This window comes from Phoca vitulina, unplaced genomic scaffold (assembly GCF_004348235.1).
Source record: "Phoca vitulina isolate PV1807 unplaced genomic scaffold, GSC_HSeal_1.0 scaffold72, whole genome shotgun sequence".
Lineage (NCBI taxonomy): Eukaryota > Metazoa > Chordata > Mammalia > Carnivora > Phocidae > Phoca > Phoca vitulina.
Window position 1 is genome coordinate 6943522 of NW_022589775.1, and position 24027 is coordinate 6967548.

The 24027-nt window shown below is 48.7% G+C and overlaps 1 protein-coding gene across 1 annotated transcript in view; it reads left to right on the forward strand.

Annotated features, from left to right (window-relative positions):
* The first annotated feature begins 923 nt into the window (after nucleotides 1–923).
* The window catches only part of HUNK (hormonally up-regulated Neu-associated kinase), a 98686-nt gene continuing 75582 nt past the window's right edge, over nucleotides 924–24027 (forward strand). Inside the window, exon 1 of the mRNA XM_032393298.1 lies at nucleotides 924–1184. Coding sequence (XP_032249189.1) covers nucleotides 924–1184 — 261 coding nt within the window. The remainder of the gene's footprint in view (nucleotides 1185–24027) is intronic.

Below are 24027 nucleotides of genomic sequence, written 5' to 3' on the forward strand. Positions count from 1 at the left end.
CACCGGGTTCGAGAGCCCTCGCTCCGCCCTCCCTTCGTCCTGCCCCGGGTGGGTGCGGCCGGGGGTGCATTTCAGCGCCGAAAGGTCCAGAAAGCCCAAGCCCGGAATCCGGGCGAGAGGCGCCGCCGGAGGCAGCCCGACTGGGGCGGCCCGGGAGCGCGCGTCTCCGAGGCCGCGCGGGGTCCCCCTGTCTGGCGCTCAGGTGACTCCGCCGCCCACGCCGCCGCTCCCCTCCCCGGGCCCTCCCCTCTCCCGCGAGGGGCGAGTTCGGCTGTTGCGCGCGGCGAAGGAGGGGCTACGAGGGATTTGAAAGTGCACAGGCTGCGGAGTGGAGCTCGCATCTGTTCCCGCCGCCCGCGACCGGATTGAATTTCTGCGAATTCAAACTGAATGGGGCTTTCTTCTGCTGCCTTCCAGAGGGCGCCTGCAGCCCGCCGCGCGCCGCTCTCGGGCGGGAGCCGTCCCCCGGCGCGCAGCTAGGACGAGCGAGCCGGCCCCGAGCCCGTGCGGGCCAGCCGGCGGCGGCAGGGCGGAAGCTGCGGACGCGCCGGGGCTCCGGGACCCGGCGCCCGGCACCCGACCGCGCCCCCCCTCCCCCCCCGCCACCCCCTGGCTCCCCGCGCCCGCGAGCGGGGCGCGACTGTCATCAGCCGCCGGACGGGACCCGGCCGGGGTCCCCGGGGTGCTGGCAGGGGCCCGGGCGACCCTCTGAAGAAGAACTTCTTGGGGGCGGGTCCCCGGTCCCCGGTCGCCCGCTATTGTCTGCGCTCGGCGCTCGGCGGCGGCCCCGGGGCGCGGGAGACGCAGCCCGGGCGGGGCCGGGCCCAGGGCGGCGGCGGGAGGAGCCCGGACAGCCGGAGGCGGCGGCCGAGGAGCTGCGAGCGCGGGAGCCGAGCGGAGCCGGCGGGCCGCGGTCGAGCGCGATGCCTGCGGCGGCCGGGGACGGGCTGCTGGGCGAGCCGGCGGCGCCCGGGGGCGGCGGCGGCGCCGAGGACGCGGCCAGACCGGCGGCGGCCTGCGAGGGAAGTTTCCTGCCGGCCTGGGTGAGCGGCGTGCCCCGCGAGCGGCTCCGCGACTTCCAGCACCACAAGCGAGTGGGCAACTACCTCATCGGCAGCAGGAAGCTAGGCGAGGGCTCCTTCGCCAAGGTGCGCGAGGGGCTGCACGTGCTGACCGGAGAGAAGGTGAGCCGCCCGGGGCGCGGAGTCCCCGGCCCTCGGGGCGGGAGGAGCGGCGGGGGACCCTGCGGGGAGCACTGCACCGGGAGTCCGGCTGCGTCGTCCCGGCCCTGCACCTCCCCTCCGCCTGCCTTTCCTTGCGGGTTGAAAGAGGGCACGAGTCCAGCGCGCACGCACACCCCCGCGGCTGGCTTACCGGCCTGGCCCGCGGGGAGGTCTGGGGTCGGCTTCCCTAGGGGGGCGGCCGGTTTACCCACGAAGCTAGCCGCAGCCTTTTTGCTCCTCGAAGAGCGCCGCCTGGTGGACACCAGCGCGGGGGATGGTGGAGGTGCTCTGTTCTTGGGGCCCACAGGAGCCCCACATCAGTCGAGGGGCTGGAGCCAGGCCATTGTGTTGCGTGGGCCATTACGTTGAGGGTGGGGGAGCCGGTTAGCCAGCCCTTGGGGAAGCTTAGAATCTGATTCCTCTCCTGGGCTTAGGAGGTGGGGGAAGGCCGAAACCCCGGGGACATTTTCCACCTGTAGGCTGGGGCAGCTAGGGAAGTTTTTCGTGCTCAGATGAGGGTTTTCTGGCCCCTCCTCCACCCACCCATTCCCTCCTACCCCTGCTTTCCGATCTCACCCACCCCTCCATACCCCACCCATTCCCGTCTCCTTCCCTCCATCCCTCCTCCATTCTCTTCAGCCACTGGGTAGGAGCTGCAGTAAGGCCCCTGCTCAGGCCGGTACAGAACTACACGCTGATATCCCCAAGCTTCAGGGTTGGGAGGTGCCTTCATATCTTCCTGGAAGAAGGGAAAGCAAAGGAAGATCCCCAGAGACCGAAGGGGCATTCTCTCCAGACTTGTGAGAAGTTAGATGGTTGTGAACCCTTGCCAGGCATTGCCGAGGGAGATCTAAGTTGTAACTTGGATCTGTGAGAACAAGCTCAAGATAGGATGACTTATTTTGCAGGGGAGTGGCCCAGACACTGGGTCATCCCAAGTGGTGAGGCTGCCTGGCAGCTGCCCAAGTTCGGGGCAAGCTCCTGGTCATCTCAGACTCAAGGCTCCCCCTCCTCCCCTGCCTCCTCCCTCCTCCCCGCCCCCAAGGCTTGGAGTCTCTCAGCACTGGCCAGGGAGTAGCCCCTTTTGGTGGCTCATTCATCAGGGAGGCATCAGCACATCCGGGGAGAGGGGAGCTGTAGGCTTCCTGCCTACCCTTCTGCCCACTGACCTGGGATCCTCTACCCAGCCTGGGAGTTCCTGGGAATGCCATACTGTGGAGCTCTGATTCTAGGGCGAGCTGCCCTGCCGTCTTGTCCCCAGCCTCACCTAACTTTGGTTTCCCTCCTCCTTTCCCTACTGGGTCCTGAGGCCCCTTGCATTTGAGTGCAGGTCTCTATTACCCTTGCCATTTGTCCTCTATTCCTAAGCTGCTCATGCTCCGGTGGGGTATCTTTGTTTTGGGTAGGTGGGTTAAGAGTGAGTAGTTTAAAAAGTGCCTCTTGCTTGCATTTCCATGTAAAAAGGGAGTGTGCAGAATGAACTCACTGAATTGAGTAAGTCTTCAAAGAAGAAGGAAAAACACTCCTAACCTCATTCTAGTCCAAAGAGAGCAAGCACAGCGTACTTTCCTCCTTTGGTTTGCAGTGGGCTGGCCAACTTACACATCCGGCCGGGGTGCACGGCCGAGGCCCCCCTCGCTAACTACAGTGGGCTCACTTCCCCACGCCCGGGTAAATTCCTGTTGGTATGGGTAGTCGAACTTTGTTTTCCTTTGAAATGTATAGGATTCAGTCTGGTTGTGCATGTTCCCACTTGAAACTTAGCAAAAAGAGACGAGACTTTATACTGACGGCACATGGCCAACATTACGAGCGCATTCATCTCGCCTGCCCCGCCGCTCAGCCTCTCCCGGCTTCTCTCCACTTTCCCATGCCCTGTTGTATCTCTGGCTCCTCACCGGTGCAGTTTGGCTTCATAACACAAGGCTGTTGGCCTTGGCTGAACTGGGCGAGGATGCACTCAGAGCTCAGGCCCTCCTCGGGGCTTCTAGAGCTCTGTGCTGGGTCCACAGGACAACCTGGAGTGCAGGGAGTTCTTGCCCAAATGGGGTCCAAATGAGGAGCCTTTTGCACCCCTAGCTGTCCATGTTCTTTCTCTTCCGTCTTATCTTTCTTTCTTTTTTAAAGATTTTATTTATTTTAGAAAGCGAGAGAGAGTGCAAGTGAGCTGGGGGGAGGGGCAGAGGGAGAAGGAGAGAGAGAATCTCAAGCAGACTCCCTGCTCTGCAGAGCTTATGGGAGGCTTGAACCCACGACCCTGAGATCATGACCTGAGTCAGACACTCAACTGACTGAGCCACCCAGGCGCCCCTCCTCTTATCTTTCTTAAATGAATCTCACCTCGCCTCAGCAAGGGGAGGGGACCATTAATTGGCTGTCAGATTGTCATTCTCGACTACTCGATTGGCTCTAGCCATGAGAATCAGTGCTTCAGGGAGTACAAGCATCACGAGAAACCTGGATTTTAGTTCACTTAATTGCCAGCTTTAAGGAAACAATGGGTGTCATTCATAGCTTTTATCTCCCAAATCCGACACCTTTAATGCTTAACCTAGTAGATTAGGGTTCTGGCAGATCACAGAGATTAAAATGTGCGTGTGCGTGAGCGCGCGTGCACCGCATGCATGACTTTGGGAAGGATGACCGAGTTCATGAGCCCCCATCCACACTTGCGTTCTGGATATTGTCTTACTAAACCCAAACAGAGGTGAAGTCAATCTCCTGCTATATGCAGCCCTCTTTTTACAAGGGGAGCTGGTAAGAGGGTTTTCAGGCTGGCAAAGGGGTACTTATGTGAACCTAGCAAGAGGAGACCTTGAGGTGACAGTACCCTGGGGGAAGGGAAGTGAGCTGTCCCTCCCAGTGGGTGATGTGAATGGCCCTGGAGAGCCTCTCCCCCTAATAGTGCCCCCTTTTTTGGGGTGCATACTTTAGATAGAGCACTTCACTTTTATCCTTGTCTTCCTTTTTTAAAGGACATAGATCATAGCGGGAGGGAAATTAAGTCATGGACACTGTAGTAAGAAGTGAATGCATGGCCCTACGCCATCCCCCGAGTGGCAGGATCCGGGGCAGCTTGTGGTGGGGAATCAGTTCATGCAAAAGCTGAAAGGTGGGATGAAGAAAGGGAAGAAGAGGGGGTTTTGGCCTGCCTTACAGTTGCAATCTCAAACTATGCACTGTGTTTTGGGTGATTTGTGCCCAAATCTAGAGTACTGCTGGTTTAAGACACGGTGTGTGTTACATTTCGACTCAGTGCACATTTCCAAAAAGATCTGGACCACATCCTCCACGGCTTGCTGGGAATTGCAGTTGGAGATGACAGAAAACCACTTTTTCCTGACTTTCATCTCAGACTTCAATCCTATCTCATCAAGAAGCTTCCTTCGGTCACTGCTGTCTGCTGGACAGTATTTTCGCCTGCCTGCCCTCTGAAGTTGCTTGTTTGAAAGTCATTTGGATCTAGATGGTCCTGTTGCTGCTTGAAAAGAAAGAATGGATTTGGGTGACACCTACTTTTGTCCTCCTTTAGCTTTGAGTGGATGTCATCTCTGTTAATATGGCTTTAAAAACAAATAATTCCCTTGGTCATGTGAGACTCTTAACGGGTACGTTCTTAGGTCAGAGTGTCTGTGACTACAGGAAACTGATGCTTGGAGGAGGAAAAGGCACCACAGAATCAGATTTTGAAGAGTATTCACTGAGGCTTTGAGACAAAGAGCAAAGTTGCTGAATGGCGATATTGAGTGATGACTTTGAAAGACCCAGAGAGGTTGTGCTTGCTGCCCCTGAAATTGGTCCCTGATACCTATGAAATGCATCGTTTTGGCACATAATTGGTTATTATTACATTTTTTTTTAGAAGACGTGCTAAAAGAAAGTTGGAAAGACTGACAGAGAAAAGCAAGGTACATCTCAGGTAGAGAGCTAGTTTCAAAGGCAAAACTGCAAAAAAGGGGACACGGGTTGATGCCACAAAGGACCCCCTTTTGTGATTAAGTCTTTCTAAGATGCAAAGTTGGGTACATAAATGATTGGTTAAGATGTTTAAATATCTTGTTCTAACCCTTGGTTAAAAAAAAAAACAAACCTGTTTATCACTTTTGTTGGAGCTATTTTGGGGCTAAAAATAAGGGTTGCCTGCTTAGTAAGTTGCCAATAATTATGCTTGGAGCACGACAGCGCCAGATACCTGGAGTGAAGGAGTTACTAAAAATACAATTTACTATGTTTTGCAGAACAGGAAATATGACTAATTTTAGAGATGGCCTTTTGGCAGATCTGTTTTTAGCAAGTATTTCTGAAACAAACAGGTGCTAAATCCTGTATATATATATAAATTTTTTTTTTGAAGTGCTAGAAATTTAGGGGTAATAGCTCCGAGGAACAAGAAGTGACTAGAGAACTGGAAATTCCTATTAATCCGCAGCAGGAATTTCTGGGCAAGAAGGAGGCGTTTGGCAAAAGCACCTCCTCAGCATGGCGTGTGTGACAAGGCAGCGCCTATAATTTTTGCGATTGCATGCTGCAGTTTCGGGCACATTCTTTTTGAACTTCCTGCCCCGTCTCATCTTTTTGAAGTACGTGTGAATGGTGGAAATTGGCACGTAGGGCTCAGTTCTCAGTGTTCATTGATGCACAGGTCCCGTGGACTTCAAAGGGAGCTTAGGAATCGGCACAACAGGGCTGCGCAGGGCCCACGAAGAGCCGTACAACCCTAAATTTTCTCTGCAGGTGTTGAGTCACCATACGGGCTGGGTTCGACGACAGCGTTCTGCTCCAAGGGGGGCATGGCAGTCAGCCATCCTGGTGGGGATCTTCCAGAAGGTGGTGGTGGGGGGGGCGGCAGCTGCATCTGCGCGGAGAGATGGGCAGGCTGGGTGCCTTCGGTGACCAGGTGGTTTGGGCACGAAGTATCGTTTCCCTTGGGACATAACACCCCGTCTCGATTATTCGTGGTAACCCAGTGACCTGCTCTCTTGGCTAATGGAAATGCATAGACAAATGCGCAAGCCTTATTTTTAGCAAACTGGTGAGAGCTCTTTAAAGATGCTCTCAAAAAGATGACCAGTAGGAAGGAGGTGAGCCCTGGGGCCTGAATAGGACCAGAGGAGGCTGATAACCTGTACAGAGGGAGGGAGGGCTACTGCTTCTCCTTGATCACAAGGACCAGCTCGCAGGGGGGTGATGGAGTGTGTTTTGTGGTTTATCCGGGGTCCTCCCTGCATTTTCTTACTGCAGGCTTGCAGTGGCCCTGGGCAGGTGAGAACCCACTTGCTGGGGTTCTTACCTGTAGGGATGATGTAGAGGAACGCCTTAGTAGATTTTCCCCCTGACCTTCACTTCTCTCCTGTTAGAGCTGCGTCACAAATAACCATAAACTGGGTGGCTATTCCCTCCCAGTTCTGAAGGCCAGGAGTCCCAACTCCAGGTGTGAGCAGGGCCATGCTCCCTCTGGAGACTCTAGGGGAGGATCCTTCCTTGTCGCTTCTGGTTTCTGGTGCTTACTGCCAATCCTTGGCATTCCTTGGCTTGAGGCTGCACCGCTTCAGGTTCTGCCTGCATCTTCACGTGGCCTTCATCCTTCTGTGTTTCACCTCTGTCTCCAAATCTGCCTCTCCTCATAAGGACACCAGTCATTGGATTTAGGGTTGACCCTAATCCGGTAGGACCTCATCTTCACTTGATTACATATGCAAAGATGCCATTTCCAATAAGGTGCCACTCACAAGTACTGGGGGTAGGACTCGAACACGTGTTTTGTGGGACACAGTGCCGCTCGCAGCGCCTCCGAAGACTGTTAGGCTTGTGTTGCACGGGGTTTCCTGGGAAGCAGGCCTTGACCCGGAGAAGAACGTGGTCTCGAGGAGTATACTCACACCAGTACTTGGGAGGGGAGGAGTGGGGAGGGGCAAAGCAGCCCCTGCCGCTGAGATGGTCCTACACAGGGGTCCAAGTTGGAGTGAGGGGACCCATCATTGGATGGGGGCTGCCCTGGGAAGGGGGCATGACCTTGGGCACTTGCTGAGGGCCATGAGGGGGGGAGGCGGTGCTTGCAGCTGGAAGCTGGAAGCCAGGAGGCAGCCTCGTGTCCGCAGCTCACTGGCTTTACTGGGGGAGACAGGACCAGGGCCCAGCGGGGAGGGAGTCTTAATCTGAGTCCAGGCTGTTTCCATAAAGAAAGTGGGCAGCTTCCCCGCCCCACCTTGCTGACCCAGTTGTGATCCCTCTCACCCCGAAATGAGGGTGCATCAGCAGGGTCTACACTCCAAACCCTCTCCGTGTCCTGGGAAATATTCTGGCCTCATGTTTCTCTTCGGTTGGAATTCTTGGGGGCTCTGATGTGTGTAGGGGGTACTTTTAGGATACTTTTCTGTGTTGTTTTCTCTGGAGAACTTGGTGTCAGTGGAGTTTGACTAACTTGTTGATCAGTGCGCCTAGTTCAGAGACCGTAGGAGGGACCCTCCGTCCCCTGGGTCATGGGAAAAGTTCTTGAAGCAGTTGTGGGAAACTGGGCTATTGTTGATTAGAGTTAATGATTCGGGACATTCCGGTGGACAAAAGACTACTTGGGTCAGAGCTGTTTCTTAACATCTTTTTTTTTTTTTTAAGATTTTATTTATTTGACAGAGAGGGACACAGCGAGAGAGGGAACACAAGCGGGGGGAGTGGGAGAGGGAGAAGCAGGCTTCCCGCGGAGCAGGGAGCCCGATGCGGGGCTCGATCCCAGGACCCTGGGATCATGACCCGAGCCGAAGGCAGACGTTCAACGACTGAGCCACCCAGGCGCCCCTGTTTCTTAACATCTTACCACCTCACCCTGCTGGCTCTGCCCTCCTTAGCTATGCACTTCCTAATTACTGGCTTCTTTTTGGTTTTTAATCATTTTTGTGTGTTTTAGGGTTCGTTTGGTTAAGTTTTGGTGTAGTTCATACAGACCCAGGTTCTTAAATTCAAAGGTTTCGAGAGGGTATGTAGTAAGAGGTCATTCTGCCCCTCACCCGTGTGCCTCAGCAACTGGTTCCTTTCTCTCCCCAGAGGCACCCCTGTTTCTAGTTTCCTGTGTATCCTTCCGAAGATGCGCTCTGTGCATGCAGGTGTTCATACACATTGGTAAATGTGTAGGTATAGAGAGGTGTACTTTTACACCGTACATGCTGTTGAGTGTCTTGCTTTTTTTGACTTAGTAATAATATATGTTGTGCATCCTTCCTCCAAAACTATATAGGATTGCCTCATTATTTTTTTTTTAAAGATTTTATTTACTTATTTGAGAGAGAGAGAGATAGCAAGAGCGAGCACAAGTGGAGGAGAGGGGCAGGGAGAAGCAGGCTTTCCGCTGAGCAGGGAGCCTGACGTGGGGCTCATGGAGCTCCATCCGAAGACCCTGGGATCATGACCTGAGTGGAAGGCAGATGCTCAACCGACTGAGCCATCCAGGCATGCCTCATTATTTTTAATTACTGCATTTTATTCATCAGATGGAGCTAACATATTTGCTGTATCATTCCTTGTTGGTTAACTCAGAGGATGTTATTTAAAGAATTAAAGATATTTAAAGAAGGGACATTTAGGTTGTATGGAATTTTTTGTCATTCTCAAACTCTGCAGCAGTAAACATCTGTGCCCGTTGGTTATTTTGTAAATGTCTCAGGTATATCTGAGGGATCAATTCCTAGCCTTAGGTGAAAGGGTATGATTGTTTTAACTATCGATAAATATTTTCAAATTGCCTTCCATAGAGGTTATCCCAGTTTCTGCACACGTTAACCTGCTGTGGGGGTATCTTTCCATAGCTTTGCCAATACAAGGCCCTCTGTAAACTTTTTGATCTTTGCTGGTCTTGTAGGTTAAACATGGATATCCAGTTTTATTTATAGCTCCTCTTATTTACAAGTGAGTTGAGTATATTTTCATGTTTAGCAACAGTTTGCACATCAATCCTGTTCATTGCTCCTGTCTGTTCACCATTTTCCCCTGGGCTTCGTGTCTTTTTCTTATTGATTTCTAGGTACATTTTATATATTAAGGAGATCAGTCCTCTTTCAGTGATCTATTTTGCAGCCTTGTCCATCTTCTCCTGCTCCCTGTTTATTCTTTATCTTTGTTTTTTGGTGATTCTTGCCACTGCGGAAGTTATTTCCCTGGATCCCACTAACTAGAGGGGGACCATAGATGAACTTTGTAGGTCCATGAACCCTTACAAATTGTATGTGGATAATTATATTTCTGGGGAGAGAGTCCTTGGCTTTCATTGGATTCTAAAAAGGAGTTTTTTACCCCCAGAATGTTAAGAGCCACTGCTTTGTTGTCCAGCCCTGTCTGCTCTGCATTGTTGGGATGAGGATTTGGGCTGCCTTGGTTTGCTAGCATTTGTGCTGATTGGGCTAAAATTGCAGATTACACTCAGATCAGGCAGGCTGGTTCTACAACCATGACCTTCGACTGGGCATGGTATTCTGACATCTGGCTCCTACTATGCTTGGGTCACGGGCATCGGGCATGATAGAGTGTGGACGGATCTTTGGAAAACCTTGACTCTTGCCCGGACAACTCTGAATCCATGTCCCATAATCTCAGAGGCAATAGATAGAATTTATGGTGGGTGGTTGAGAAGAAAGGGAAAGGGGGAATATCGAGGGAAATGAAAACCTTTAAAGGAGCAATAGTCCGCCACTTGACTTGGACATAAAATGCACTAAGTGTAAGCACCTGTGTAAAAATATGACTTGGGACCCTCGGGATCTTTTGTCTTCCCTCAAAGTGCTTCTCATCACCTCAATTAGTTTGTGGGGCTGTTGTAACAAAGTACCAGCAACTGGGTGGCTTCAACAGAAATGTACTGAGCTGTCATACAGCTCTGGAGACTGGAAATCCAAGATCAAGGTGTCGGCAGGGTTGGTTCTTCCTGAGGGCTGTGAGGGGGAGTCTGCTCTGGGTCTCTGTCCTTGCCTTGCAGATGACTGTCTCCTCCCTGTGACTCTTCTGTCATCTTTCTTGTATGTGTGTCTGTCTCTGTGTCTGTACTTCCCCTTTTTAGAAGGACACTGGCCATATTAGATTAGGGCCCATCCTAACGACCTTACTTTAACTTGATTACTCCTGTAAAGACCGTATCGTATGTCCAAGTAAGGTCACATTCTGAGGTCCTGGGGCTCATAGCACTTGCTATGGTCGGAATGCTTGTATCCCCCTGGGATTCATATGTTGACACCTAAGCCCCAATGGGATCCTGTTTGGGGGGTGGGGCCTTTGAGAGGTGATTAGGCATGAGGGCAGAGCTCCCATGAATGAGACTCGTGGTCTTGTAAAAGAGACCCCAGAAAGCCCTTGACCCCCGCAAGAACACAGCAAGTAGGCACAGCACCAGACACAGCACCAGACCCCACATCTGCCAGCGCCTTGACCTTGGACTTCCAGCCTCCAGAACTGTGAGAAATAAATTTCTGTTGTTTAGAAGCCACCTAGTCGATGGTACTTTGTTAGAGCAGCTTGGATGGATTAGGACAAGACTTAAACATATGAATTTGGGAGGGGGGGATGAAATTCAACCCATAACATCACCTGATCCCATGGTATATATTTATGTGTTGATGTGTTGTCTGTCTCCCCACTGGACTGTAGGCCCCATGAGGCAGGCTCACTGCTCTCCCTGGGGTCTAGAATAGTACGTGGAACAGAGAAGGTGCATCAAAGAAAGCTTTGATGTTCCCAGGACAGGAGGGCAGCCTCAGAGCGACAGTGTCCAAGTTAGCAGGGACTGGTTCTGCGGGCACCGTGTCTCCACTCCTTGCAGCTCGTGGGCCTGTGTGAGTGACGCGTCGAGGGAACAGGTCGTCCAGGTGCCGTTCTTTGGGAAAAATCTCAGCCCCGGAACAGCTGTGCCTTCTGCAGGGATTTGCTAAGGAAGGCATCTGGGTATCAGAGTGAAAGGTGACCAGCCAGAAGCAGACAAATATTTTGCAGTGTCATGGGACTTTTAATGGACCCTCAGCTCTTTGCGGAGAAAATGTACCAACACTGCAACAGATGGGCGAAGTTGCTATTTGCAAACATACATTTTTTTGGATGTTTCCCATGGAGATATATGGAGGTTTGGATCTGTCTCTTTGACTATAATTTTTTAATAAGTTTATCAGTCTCCTAAGCCAAATGGCTGCCAAAACATTTGGCAATCCTGCTTGCTTCTCTCGCCTGTTCTCTGAGCCATTTGATTCTTTCTCGTCTCCCTGTTTGCATTACTTCTGCTGTTTTTATCCCGTAGTGAGTTCTTGTCTTACATCCCATCCCATGGCTTTTTGGTGAGGTGTCTGGCTTTCTTTCTGCCTCTCTTTAGCTACTCTTGTTCCATGACGCTCCTCTCTTGGCCACTTCCTGCCCTGTGCCGGAGCTCTGTGACTAGAACGTGGGAGAACGGACAGCGGTGATGGGCACCCCGGAGCACGGAGCGTGGTGCTGAGGGACAGAGGGCGCACCTGCCCTCAGGGAGTCTTGCTGTTTCTGTGGAGGGATGCTAGGATGAAATTACACTCCCAGCGAATCCTTTGTCTACCTAGAGCAACACGGGGATTTCATGAGCTCCCGAATCACCGAAGCCCAACAGGAAAGAAATGAGTGCCTGCCCTTTGCTTTCCCCACGCGGATGTAATGGGATGTAATACTGATAACAATAATAATCACGAACATTTACGGATCTCATACGGCCTGCTAGGCTGTGCCCTGGGTGCTTTGCTGCAAAATGGAATTTCTTCCTTACAGTGGCCTTTTGTGGTAGGTACTGTTGTGTTACCTTTGCAGAGCCACCAGCCATCCCGTTGTGCCCAGGACTCTCTCAGGCTTAGCAGTGAAAATCCCACGTTTTGGGAAACCCCTCAGATAGTGGCAAAACCAGATTCGCTCAAGAGAACATTTCATCAGAGTGTTTGGAATCCTACTGAGGGTTTTCAAATAAAAGTTTTGGTGAGCAGCTAATTGGGTCATGAATCAGCAAGGAATAAACCAAAGCCCAAAGTCCTGCGCACGGCTGGGGTGCTTGTTGTGATGACAATCTCCATGTGTGGTCCCGGGGAGTGAAGGGGCCTTTCCCACCTCCATCACCCTCCACCATGCCAGGTTCAGTGGTCTGCCGCCTTTTATGAGTTCACTAGAGATGAGGACCTTGAGCCTTGTGTGCACGCGCGTGTGCGTGTGTGTGTATACCATACACACATAAATGTATATATGTATATACATAAACATGTGTATCTATATTAAATAGAAATCATATCATACTATGCTAAACACAAATGCATAACTTTTTGGCAGCAGATTTTGTTTTTAAGATTTTATTTATTTCTGAGAGAGAGAGAGAGTGCGCACGTGTGCATGGGAGGGAGCAGAGGGAGAAACAGATCCCCACTGAGCAGGGAGCCTGATGCCCGACTCCATCCCAGGACCCTGGGATCATGACCTGAGTCGAAGGCAGATGCTTACCCGACTGAGCCACCCAGGCGCCCAGCAGTGAATTTTCTGAAGGAAATGGTGGGGACTGGTAGCTATGTTGAGTAGCTCTGGTTAGCATTAGTCTTAGTTTTTTTCTTTTTTTTTTAAGATTTTACTTATTTGTTAGAGCATGAGGGGGGGGGGTCAGAGGGAGAAGCAGACTCCCCACTGAGCAGGGAGCCTGATGTGGGACTCCATCCTGGGACTCCAGGACCATGACCTGAGCCGAAGGCAGTTGCTTAACCAACTGAGCCCCCCCGGTGCCCTAGTCTTAGTTTTGGTACCTTTCTTTTGTGTTGGAGGGAGAAAAATATGAGGGGAGAGAGAAGTTGGAATCAAAGGGTGGGGCTGCATGTAAGTCCATGTCTTCTGTAACCCACCAAACAATCCCGTAGAGTCTTCTTGTTAAACCGCCCTCCTGCAAGAATGAACACAGATTATTTATTAAAAACAAAGCAAAACACCGAGTGCTTTCACCTTACTTATTATGCAGACTAGCTGGAGCTTGACCAGTTTTTCCAAGCTCCGTTTGGGCTGAGAAGGGGCATGGGAGGCAAATGGAATGAGGAAGTGCCCAGGTGAAGAGAGGCGTCAGAGAAAGCTGGCTGTGGAGTTTGGGATCAGAATATTCTAGCATTTTCTCTGAGCCTTATGTTAGTGACACCAAATGGATAAAGATAAGTGTTATCACTGATGTAATCTGGTTTTCAGTTGGAATTACTGCTGCTCCGATTCAGAAGCCTTGCTTTCTAAGTCTAGTCTTTATTCTGGGGTAAAAATTTAATTAGAGAATGTAGTCTCTGACTCAGTTCTCAGTTGAACATTTATATTTAGTAATACTAATAAAAAAAAAAAACAACTTGTTTTGAAAACAATTCTCCAGGTTTGTAAAGTGTCATTCCCACAGGATGACATTTTATTCTATTAAAAACTAACATTTGTGAGCAGTAGTTGCAATTTCAAGCCCAATTTGGTGTAATGAAACTTGAATTTCCCTCTGGAGGGAATGCCTATATGACTGTTGTGCTCTCACCTAATTCATTACTCTGAGATGCTCTTTTCCTAGATCAAGGATGAGCTTTTCTTTTTTTCCTTCTTTTTTGTCATAGAAGGCCATTAAATTAAAGCACCTGAGAGTGTGTGGAGTAACAGTTTCTTTCCAATAATCAGACTTAGAATAATGTCTTCCAGATTCCAAAGGGGTGTATTTATTTAAAAATAAATACAAATCATATAATATAAACCAGTTTCTTCAGATGACCAACTATAAATATTTTTAAAATAATTTTTAAAAGCATTTTTAGGGGCGCCTCGGTGGCGCAGTTGGTTAAGCATCTGACTCTTGGTTTCGGCTCAGTTATGATCTCAGGGTTGTGAGATGGAGCCTGGAGCTGGGCTTCCATGCTCAGCGCAGAGTCGGCCTGAGATTCTTCCCCCCACCCACCTCTGCCCCTCCCTCAGCTCGCGCGCACGCACACACACACACACTCTCTCTTTCTCTCAGTAAACAAACAAACAAATAAAAACTTTAAAAATAAATAAAACCATTTTTGACCAGGTATTTAAGTGTTTTAAAATTCTTTAAACCAGGCCAGTTACAGGTGCGTTCCAGAATATTTGAGGTTATTAATCAATTAGGTTAAGTCCCAGGCTAGTATTTGTTCATTGCCATGCCTTTTTCCTTGCATAGCTGCTTACATACACTCTCTTCATCATTAACTCAGCCACTTGCCACCACACTTCACTAATCACATTCATTGTCTACTTCCATTTTGTTTTAGATACCTTAAAACAATTGTCCCTTTTTTTGAATAATTAAACATGAGTTTTTATCTGTGGTTCCTTGTGGAAAAAAACCAGAAACACAAAGAGGAAAATAAAAATCACCTGTAATCACACAACCCAGCAATAACCACTGTGAACATTTTTAGGTGTTTGGGCTGGGTTGGTCTGTGTACACATGATTCAGAGATATGTATACACATACATATACACATCGTTGATTTTTCCCCCTTTGAACCCATTTGCTAAAAAATTGAGATCCCAACGTTCTTAATACTTCCCCCCCACCTTAATATATAGAGAACATTTTCCCATGTTGTTAAGTATTCTTTTAAAATTTGATTTTTGGTGATAAATAGCATTCCATTATTTAGAGTTACTGTAATTTTACATATTCGTTCCCAATTGTTGGCCATTGAGATTATTTTTAATATTTCTCTACCTAAATGATATTGCTGTTACTATCCTTGTATGTACATCAGGAAGCCATTCCTTAAGATAAATACTTAGAAGGCTTTTGACATATTGCCAAATTACACTTTGGAAGGATTATGCCAAGTGATACAACGTATGGAAGTGACTTTTAAAAAGTGCATTTTGGTAATTACTAGGGGTAAACATAATTTGTGTACTTGATTGAAAATTTGTATTTCTTCTTCTACTAACTGTTGTTAATGATTTTTCCCCATTTTTTTCCTGTTTGTCTTATTGATTTGTACACACTTTTTACACGTTAAGGATATTAGTTGTTTATTTTTGATACATTGCAAATATTTTCTCCCAATTGGTCATTTGTCTTTTGATTCATTTTGTGTCTCCTTCTTTTTTGAGGGGGGCAGATAAAAATTTTAATTTTATCTAGTCCAACCAATTAGTCTTTTTCCCCCCTAGTTTTCTCTTATTTTTTGTGCTTAAGTAAACTAGAGGGTTTGTTACTAGTTTTGTTTTATAAATTTATTATTGCTAAATAAAGTATGAGTCTTGCCAGTGTTTCACTGTTGTCTGCAGAAAACTCTTTGTGTTGTTGGGTGGGAATTTTTGACTGTATTTTTTTACCCGGTTGCTGTTGAATCTGATGGTATCATGTGCTAAAGCACAGGCTTTAGGGGATGACAGTCTTGGGTTCCTATCACCTTTCTGCTACTTAGTAGCCGTGTGATCTTGGGCAAGGTATTCAAACCCTCCAAACTTCAGTTTCTGTGTCTATAAAATGATAATAACTCATGGGTATCCAATGGGGATTTGATATTTTATATATATATAAAATATATAAAATATTTTTAATACTTATATATTACATCATATATAATATTATATTTGTATTTATATTTTTATGTATAATATATAATATATATAATATATATAAATGCAAAAAATATATAAATTTGATATTTTATATATATAAAATTTATATATACATGCACCTGTGCATAAAAACATATATATACATATGTACATATAGATAATGTACATACATATACGTGTATGTGATATACGTGTATATAATGTACGTATATATAATATACATATATATAGTTTACACATATATATCTTATATATATATATGTGTAAAGCACATATTTATCCTGAAAATATATTCAATATTGTGTTAGTGAACAAGTAGCAGCTGGTTATTCTCTTCTGTTAGACTTTCAGGTTTATATTTAACTCTTAAGGTAGGTGCGAATGAGGCTTTTTCAGATGGTGAGAAATAGATACTCACTGAGTTTATCATGGGTGATGGAGTTTTATTTTAGGCATAAAGGGAAGTGAGGAAGATTAGGGCTGCACCTCTCAGCCCTGCAGTCAACACCTCCCTGAGTACCTCAAGGGGCACTTGGCACCCCAGGGGGCCTAGATGCCTGCATTCCTAGAATCCCACTCCCCTCCTCTCTCCTCTGCCTGGAGCTTCCAGCAGCTTCTGTGGCTCATCGGGAATATTCCTTTGTCCGCCCTCCCCTCTGTCTCACAGCTTCGTACTTTTGGTGGCTTCTCTGCTGACTGATTTTTACTTTCAGCTCTTTCTAAGTATTAATGGCTCCCTTACATTTCCTAGTTTGGTGACAGAGTGCTAGGAAGGTATGATCACTGAGTCCTTACTGGCCTCACCTTCTGGTCACCTTCTCGGCACGGAGCATCCTTTAACAGTAGGAAGTTGTTTTAATGGCGAAAGAAAGAGGAAATCTAGCGATAATTCCCCACCGAGTTACCAGATCGGTATGGTGTGGAAAAATTTATTGGACAACTTAATTCCCCATGTTTTGGTTTGGTAGCCAACTCTTTACTTAACACTCAACAAAACATTTTACTGTCTTTAGGGGTTATGATTTCTTCTACATTTGTGGTTTTGGAGATACGGTGCTACATTTGTTCACTGGCTCTCTGCTAGAAGTCCCTATTATTTCCACTGTGATCTAAGACCTCTTTAGATTCCAGGACTGGGTCGAGGATTTTGTCTTGGACTATTATCGCCAAAATTTCTGTGTTTCCGGCTCTTATAGTGTCCCCCAAACCTCCCCCCACCCAAAGGCTACTTTATTCATGAGTACCTTTTCAGCTACATTTGGCTGCTGATTTTGTCCCAGGATGTGAGAATAGACTACTGATTGTTTCCTGATGCCTTTGGGACAGCAATACTTCTTAAATTAGGGCTAATTTTGGAGTTTAAGTATTAAATGTCAAATTTTGAAGAAAGCATGTCTGAGATCTCTTTGTTGTGGAAGAGAAGGTCATGTAAGGCTTAGGGGAAGGGAGAGGAAAACAGAAACAAGCTGATGACTTCTTGCTTTTCGAAATCATTCCCTCTATACCCGTGGAAAACCCTTCCCATTTTCAAAATGTCCTGTTTTTAAGATTGATTTCCTAATCTAAAGCCATTTGCCAGGTGTACTGTGAAGTCAGAATGGTCACTGCTGGAGAAATTTTCCAGTTGTAACCAGTTTTTTTAAAAAAGTGTTATCTCAGGGCACTCCATGGCTCAGTCAGTTGAGCATGCCGCTGTTGGTTTCGGCTCATGATCTCAGGGTCGTAGGATCAAGCTCCACGTCAGGCTCCACACTTAGCGGGGAATCTGTTTGAAATTCTCTCTCTCCCCTCTGCCCCTCGCCCCACTTGCGTGCGTGCTCTCTCTCTCAAAGAAAGAAATACATCGTTAAAAAAATTAAAAAAGCATTATCTTGGGGCACCTGGGTGGCTCATTCGGTTAAGCAACCAACTCTTGATTTTGGCTCAGGTCATGATCTCAGAGTTGTGAGATGAAGCCCCATGTGGGGCTCTGTGCTGGGCGTGGAGCCTGCTTAAGATTCTCCCTCTCCCTCTGCACCCCCCCCCCCAAGCTCTCTTGCGTGCTCTCTCTCTCTCAGATAAATAAATAAATCTTTTTTTTAAAAAGCATGATCTTTACTTGGCTATTGGAGATGCTTATGGGTCTTCTCGTTCAAACATTTACTGCTCGCCTTCTTTATGCAGAGGGGCTGGTAACCTGTATGGGCTTTTGTATGAATTAGAAAAAGGTATGACTAGGCAGACCATTTGGAAAAAGGCATCCCCTCTGGGTAGACCAGTTGGAAGAAGGGGCTCCCTCTGAGTGGCTACAGCTCCATGATGCATGACTTGGTGAGCAGAGCATTTCAGGAAAAAAAAGTATATATATATATTAAAAAAAATATATATATATATGTATATATATATATATATATATATATACACATATATATACACACATACAACCTTTTCCTCCAGAGCTCACAGGATGGCAAGCCAAGTGAGGCCTGGGTTTCTGTCCCAAACGTCCCCCTCCAATGGATGTTTTTGTGTAAGGCACCAAATGCACTGTGAACAGGCACCAGAATCAGATCTGCCCTCAAAGAAAGCAAGGTCCCAGAGTCAGAATCGAGCTGTGAACCACAAACAGGACTTACGGCGTTACAGTGAGAATTTTTCCTTAAAGAGTGACAGATTAAGTGTCCTAGGGGGTTTTAGAGGATCTCAAGTAAAACTCTGCAGCCTCAGTCCTGGTTCCTGTCTAGAAAAGTCCACTTGGTTGCTTTGCTGGAGAAGAGAAAGATAAGCAATAAATTCAGGTCTGTTTGTGTCACTCACTGCCCAGGAGACACAAGACATACTCCAGCATATGTAACAATTAAGATCTTGGGGGAAATGCCCTTCACTGGAGCCTTAAGACCTGTGACCCCTCTGTCTCCTGAGTTATCATTCAGCCTGATGGAGGGGCCCAGGGCTGAGACTTCCTGTGTGTCAGGAGCTGCAGCAGCTGTTCGGCTAGAGTCTGAGAGCCCCCTCTCTGGGAGTTCAAAGAGAAAAATCCCCCGACAATGTGCTGATCGCTCATCAGTCCCCTCTGCACAATTCCTTCCTTGGAAGGGTAAATAGTGTGACAGTTTAATAAGGGGTCGGTGACCATTACTTGCAAATGGAGAGAATCAAAAGCAAGTGTCTTTGAAAAGAGGTGTTCCCCCCCACCCCACCCCGCCTGGGGAAAGGAATGTGATGGTTTTGGGTTTCTCTGTGTGTAATCTGAGAGGCTCATCCATCTCGGTGTGACAGAGGAAAATTTCAGCAACAGGAAAGTAACTTCTGATGTATCACAAACAGCTGGGTGGGCCATGCCTCAATGGTGCACAGGCAGAAGCAGCCTTTTAAATATTGCTGCTCAGCGTGGCTTCTGCCTCCGGAAGGGCTCGTGAGCTGGTGCGTGGTGTTTTGCAGCATTTGTCAAGCCACCGTTGTCCTGAGCATCCTCACGTGGAGGCTCACGGCTTGCATTCTGTGTAGGCGTTTGTTTAGGCTGAATTGGGTCCCCCCCAAATTCCTGTGTTGGAGTCCTAACCCAGTCGCTCAGAATGTGACTGTATTTGGGGCCTTTAAAGAGGTGATTATGGTAAAATGAGGTCAATCCGACGGGTGTCCGTCTAAGAAGAAGAGATCAGGACACAGACACACACACAGGGAAGACCGTGTGAGGACACAGGGGCAAGACAGCCATCCACAAGCCAAGGAGAGAGACCTCAGGAGAAACCAACCCTGCCGACACCTCGATCTTGGACTTCCAGCCTCCACAACCGTGAGGACATAAGTTCTGTTGTTTAAGCTCCCCAGTCTGTGGCATTTTGTCACGGCGTCCCCAGCAAACCAACACAGTGTTTATATATCCGGATATATGTGTCCTGAGAGCTAGGGCCAGCCTCAGGAATCACGCTGGGCAACTTCACTGTAGTGAATTGCGTTATATCCAGATAGTGTAATACGTGCAAACAACCCCCTCTCTCAGTAGGGAAATTAATATTGCTGATTGAACTCCAGATTTGTTTTTGTTGAGTGATGCTGCGTGCTGATTCCATGTAGGAATAGTTCAATCAGTCAGTCAGTCAATAAACCAACCAGCTAACCAACCCTCTGAAAATATTCAATGCCAATAGTATTTCTATTTTCCTAATATATTTACTTTCTATCGCCTTCAGAAGAATAAAGTGTTTTAAATTTCTCCTGGAATTTCTTTTTTTTTTTTTTGAGAGCGAGAAAGAGCACAGGGGGGAGGGGCAGAGGGAGAGAGACAGACAATGTGGAGGTAGAGCTCACAGGAGCCTCAAATGACCCAGAGGGGCTGAGGAAGACGGAGGACACAAGTCGGTGCTAAGACTGGATAGGAGCAGCAGGGAAGGACGGAGAGGGCAATTAGGAGGCACCGTGCTCAGTGGCTCCGAACGGAGCATGGAGCCTGCTCAGACGCTTGGGATTCTCTCTCTCTCTCTCTCTCTCTCTCTGTGTCTCAAACAAACCAAATTTATTTGGTTCTGGAGGCTGGAAGTCTAAATCAAGCTGTAAGAGGTTCGGTTCCGTCTGAAGGCTGTGAGGGAGAATCTGTTCTAGGTCTTTCTCCTAGCCTCTGGTAGTCTCAGGTATCCCTTGGCTTGTAGATGGCATTTTCCCTGCATCTTCCCTCTGTGTGTGTGACTGTCCCTGTGTCCAAATGTCCCCTTTTTATAAGGACACAGTCATATTGGGTTAGGGCTCTCTCTCCTGACCTCCTCTTAACTTCAGCATCTGCACAGGCCCTAGTTCCAAATAAGGTCACATATCCATAAGTGCTGGGGGTTAGGACTTCAGCATGTTTTGGGGAGACAATTCGACCCCTAACATCCTGCTAGGATTTTTCTCCTTATCCTGTCTTAGTCATTCACTAGCCCCGAATGGCCCTTGGACTCTCCAAGCAAAGAGCAAGAGACAGGCAAAGTCAGTGAAGGAGGCGGAGCGCTTGGGACCCAAACCCCCGGGCATTGGTGTTCCCTGGGCTTTGGGTGGAGACGGCTGCCTGCACCTTCCATGGGGCTTCATCGCCTCTGCTCCCCATCTTCCAGCTTTCTGGGACACTGAGCTTACTAGGGGTGCTTGGGGCTCATCCCAGAGCGACAGTTCACTTGGGGAGAGAAACGTGGGAGGCCGGGTGGAATAGAGAGGTGTTGTAGAAATGCAGATGGTTATGCTGATGTTCCGTCGAGGAAACACCGGACCCTGGACACAGACTTGAGCCCTGAGCCCTCCAGGGGGGCTGGCTTCCATGGGAAGGGAAAGAGGTGAGCAACACAGGACCTCACTGTTTACCCACCTGGCCGTGGTAACACCGGGCACCCTCATTTTATGTTTTGTGGTTATTGTCTTTCAGGGTGTTATTAGGGCAAAGGTAGGTGTGTTGAATATGCGTCTTGTGAGCTCTCTTTTCTTCAGGACTCTCAAGGCCTGTCTTGGTCGCCCCCACGGAGAAGTCCAGCATTGAACTTTGCTGGGCGGTAGGATAGAGGCTTCCGGAAAGTGTGAAGAGAGGCTGATTGTCAGAGTAGCTTGGTGTGCAGCAGTGAATTTGGGAAGGCTGAGAGCGAGGGGGGTGTCTGCCCGTCTTGAAAGAGGTGGGTTTGAAAGCGAACCCTCAGTATCCACGCGGTGTTCAATCAGTATGCCTTGTTAGTTTGTCAGGAGCCTTGTGAGGAATACCATTTGTGAGCGGACTCTCTTTTATGGCTTAATGTTACACACATTTAGAATGTATGTTATAGTGGAGACAGTTTTAATGATCGTAAATTGCTCTGAAGTTATCACCCCCCCGCCCCCCGCTGCTCTCTGTAGGTATGTGAGCCTAGGGGGAGAAGCTTTTTTCCCCCGCACTTGATGCTATGGGGAAGTGATTTGAAGGCTGACAGCAATTTCCTGGTGAACGAACCTTGCTTAGATCTTCTGTTCTTACACTCTGTGTTACTTTCCGGGGCTGTAACAAAGCGCCACAAACCAGATGGCTTAGAACAATGGAAATTCCTGGTCTCACAGCTCTGGAGGCTAGAGGTCTGAATGGGCTACACTCAGGCTCCTTCCATCTTCCCAAGGCCTTCTGGTGTCTCTTCTTATAAGGACACTGGCCATACTGGATTAGGGACCCTTCCTACTCCTTTCTGATCTCACCTTGCTGCAACTATGACACTGGCAATGAGCCTGTTTCCAAATCAGGTCCCGTCTGGAGGGACGGAGACTTAGGACGTTCACGTATCTTTTTGCAGGGACCTAATTCGACCCCTAGTACGTTGCAGACCTAATTCATTGTCTGCCACCACTGAGCACCCTCTCCATCCTGCCCTGCTGCGCCTGTCCAGCCTTAGCACCGACTTGTGTCCTCCGTCTTCCTCAGCCCCTCTCGGGTCCTCTGCGGCTGTGAGCTTTACCTCCACGTTGCTGTTTGATTTCACCTCCTGCCGACCCGTCCCTTGGCCATTTTCAGACTGAGTCCTTGTTAATCCCCCGCATCTCCAGTGGCTTGCGGCCATAATCCATCTTAACCACTTCGAAATGAACTCTAATCATGCTACAGCCCTGCTTAAAAAAAAGGAAAAAAGAAAAAAAAGCCCTAGACTGCTTGGTTCCCTTCTTACAACAAAGTGAATTCCCCCTTCCAGCGCCTGTGTTCAGGGCTGTCTGCTCAGTCCTCGGACGGTATTCTTGTTTCTGGCCCACCCCCCTTCGTGTTGGTCCAGGTAAGGCGGGTTCTCTGTCCTCTGAGTGTCCTCCTCGGGGTCCCGCCGGCCCCCTCCTGGCCGCCCGTCCTTCGAGCCCCGCCAAAATGCCCCCTTCTAACACGGGGCCGGCCCTGGCTCTGCCCAGCCTGAAGCATTTTCTCCCGCCTTCTGTCTCACCACACGTCACCTCTGACGTTTGCTGTGACGTTGGGGACATTAAGCAAGCGGGCGTTTGCTTCCTCGCCAGTTTGATTATTTAGGTAGAACCAGGTTCAAGGCATGAAAAAGCAAACGTTCTCATTGGAGCCTGTCCTGATGTTTCACACAGGGTGGCCCTTGGGCAGCTCAGTAGAACAGAGGTCTTCCTGTGGAAGTTCTGGCTCCATTTCTAAGGCTTTGTCACAGTCCAAAGGTTTCCTCTGGACAACATCCCTCTGCCGAGCCCTGTGTGACACCTAAGTTAATCAGTATTCTGGAAATACGCCTTTATCCAAAGTCAGCCACCAGTTTATTGTGGTTTATGTTGAACTTCCTGATGGATTAGATGCAGAGTGGCTGGAAAGAATTTCCCAGGTGTCAGAAGGTCGAGGTAACCTCAGAGTCCTGTGTTTGTTTTCCTGGGGCTGCCTAACAGAGGACCACAGCCCAGGTAGCTTAGAGCAACAGAAATGTCTTCTCGAACAGCCCTGGAGGCCAGAAGTCTGAGCACACCTTGAGCTGTGGACTATGGGGGCGCACTCTCTCCGAAGGCTCTAGGAAGGATCTGTTTTCCAGGCCTTTCTCCCAGCTTCCGGTAGTTCCTTGGCTTGTGACAGCATCACTGTAACCTTCATCTTCTCCTTGCCTGTGTGTCTCTACATCTCCATTTCCCCCTTTTAAGGACACCAGTCATATTGGATTGCCCCCCTCCCCCACCCAATGTCCTCCTCTTACCTGATTCCATCTGCAACAACTCTATTTCCAAAGAAGGTCACATTCTGAGGTACTGGGGGTTAGGACTTCATCATGGAATTTTGGGAGGGGGGATGGGACACAATTCAACCCATAAGTACTGAGTGTCAGCTCTCTTGTAGAGCCTGGCGCCTGTCTGACTTGGGTGAGGCGCTGAAGCTTGCCAGGTCAGGGGGGTTGTTTCTTCAGAGAAGATGGAGATGAGAAGGGGTCGACTGTTCTGTCCACACTGTTTCCCTCCTGTCCCCGGGAAAACCATCCTGGGTGTGCTGTTGATGGGGTCCCAGCTGTTCTGCCCCGTGGGGGCATCAGGCTGCTGGCAAGAGTGACCGGCCTGGCCTGGGGAGACAGGCAGGGGTCAGGCCTGCTCGCCTGGTCAGGAGGGATTGTTAGGACCTCCCGGGTAGAGCTTTTGAGATCTCAGAGATAAGGACCTACAATCAGTCACGTCTGTGTTTAACTAACGTTTAAATTTGTAACTCACTCTTCTCAGTTTACACTCTTCCACCTGGGCTGTTTCTTCCTCTGTTCACCAAGGTCTGATAATCGGTGTGATTGAACTACGTCCTTGATGC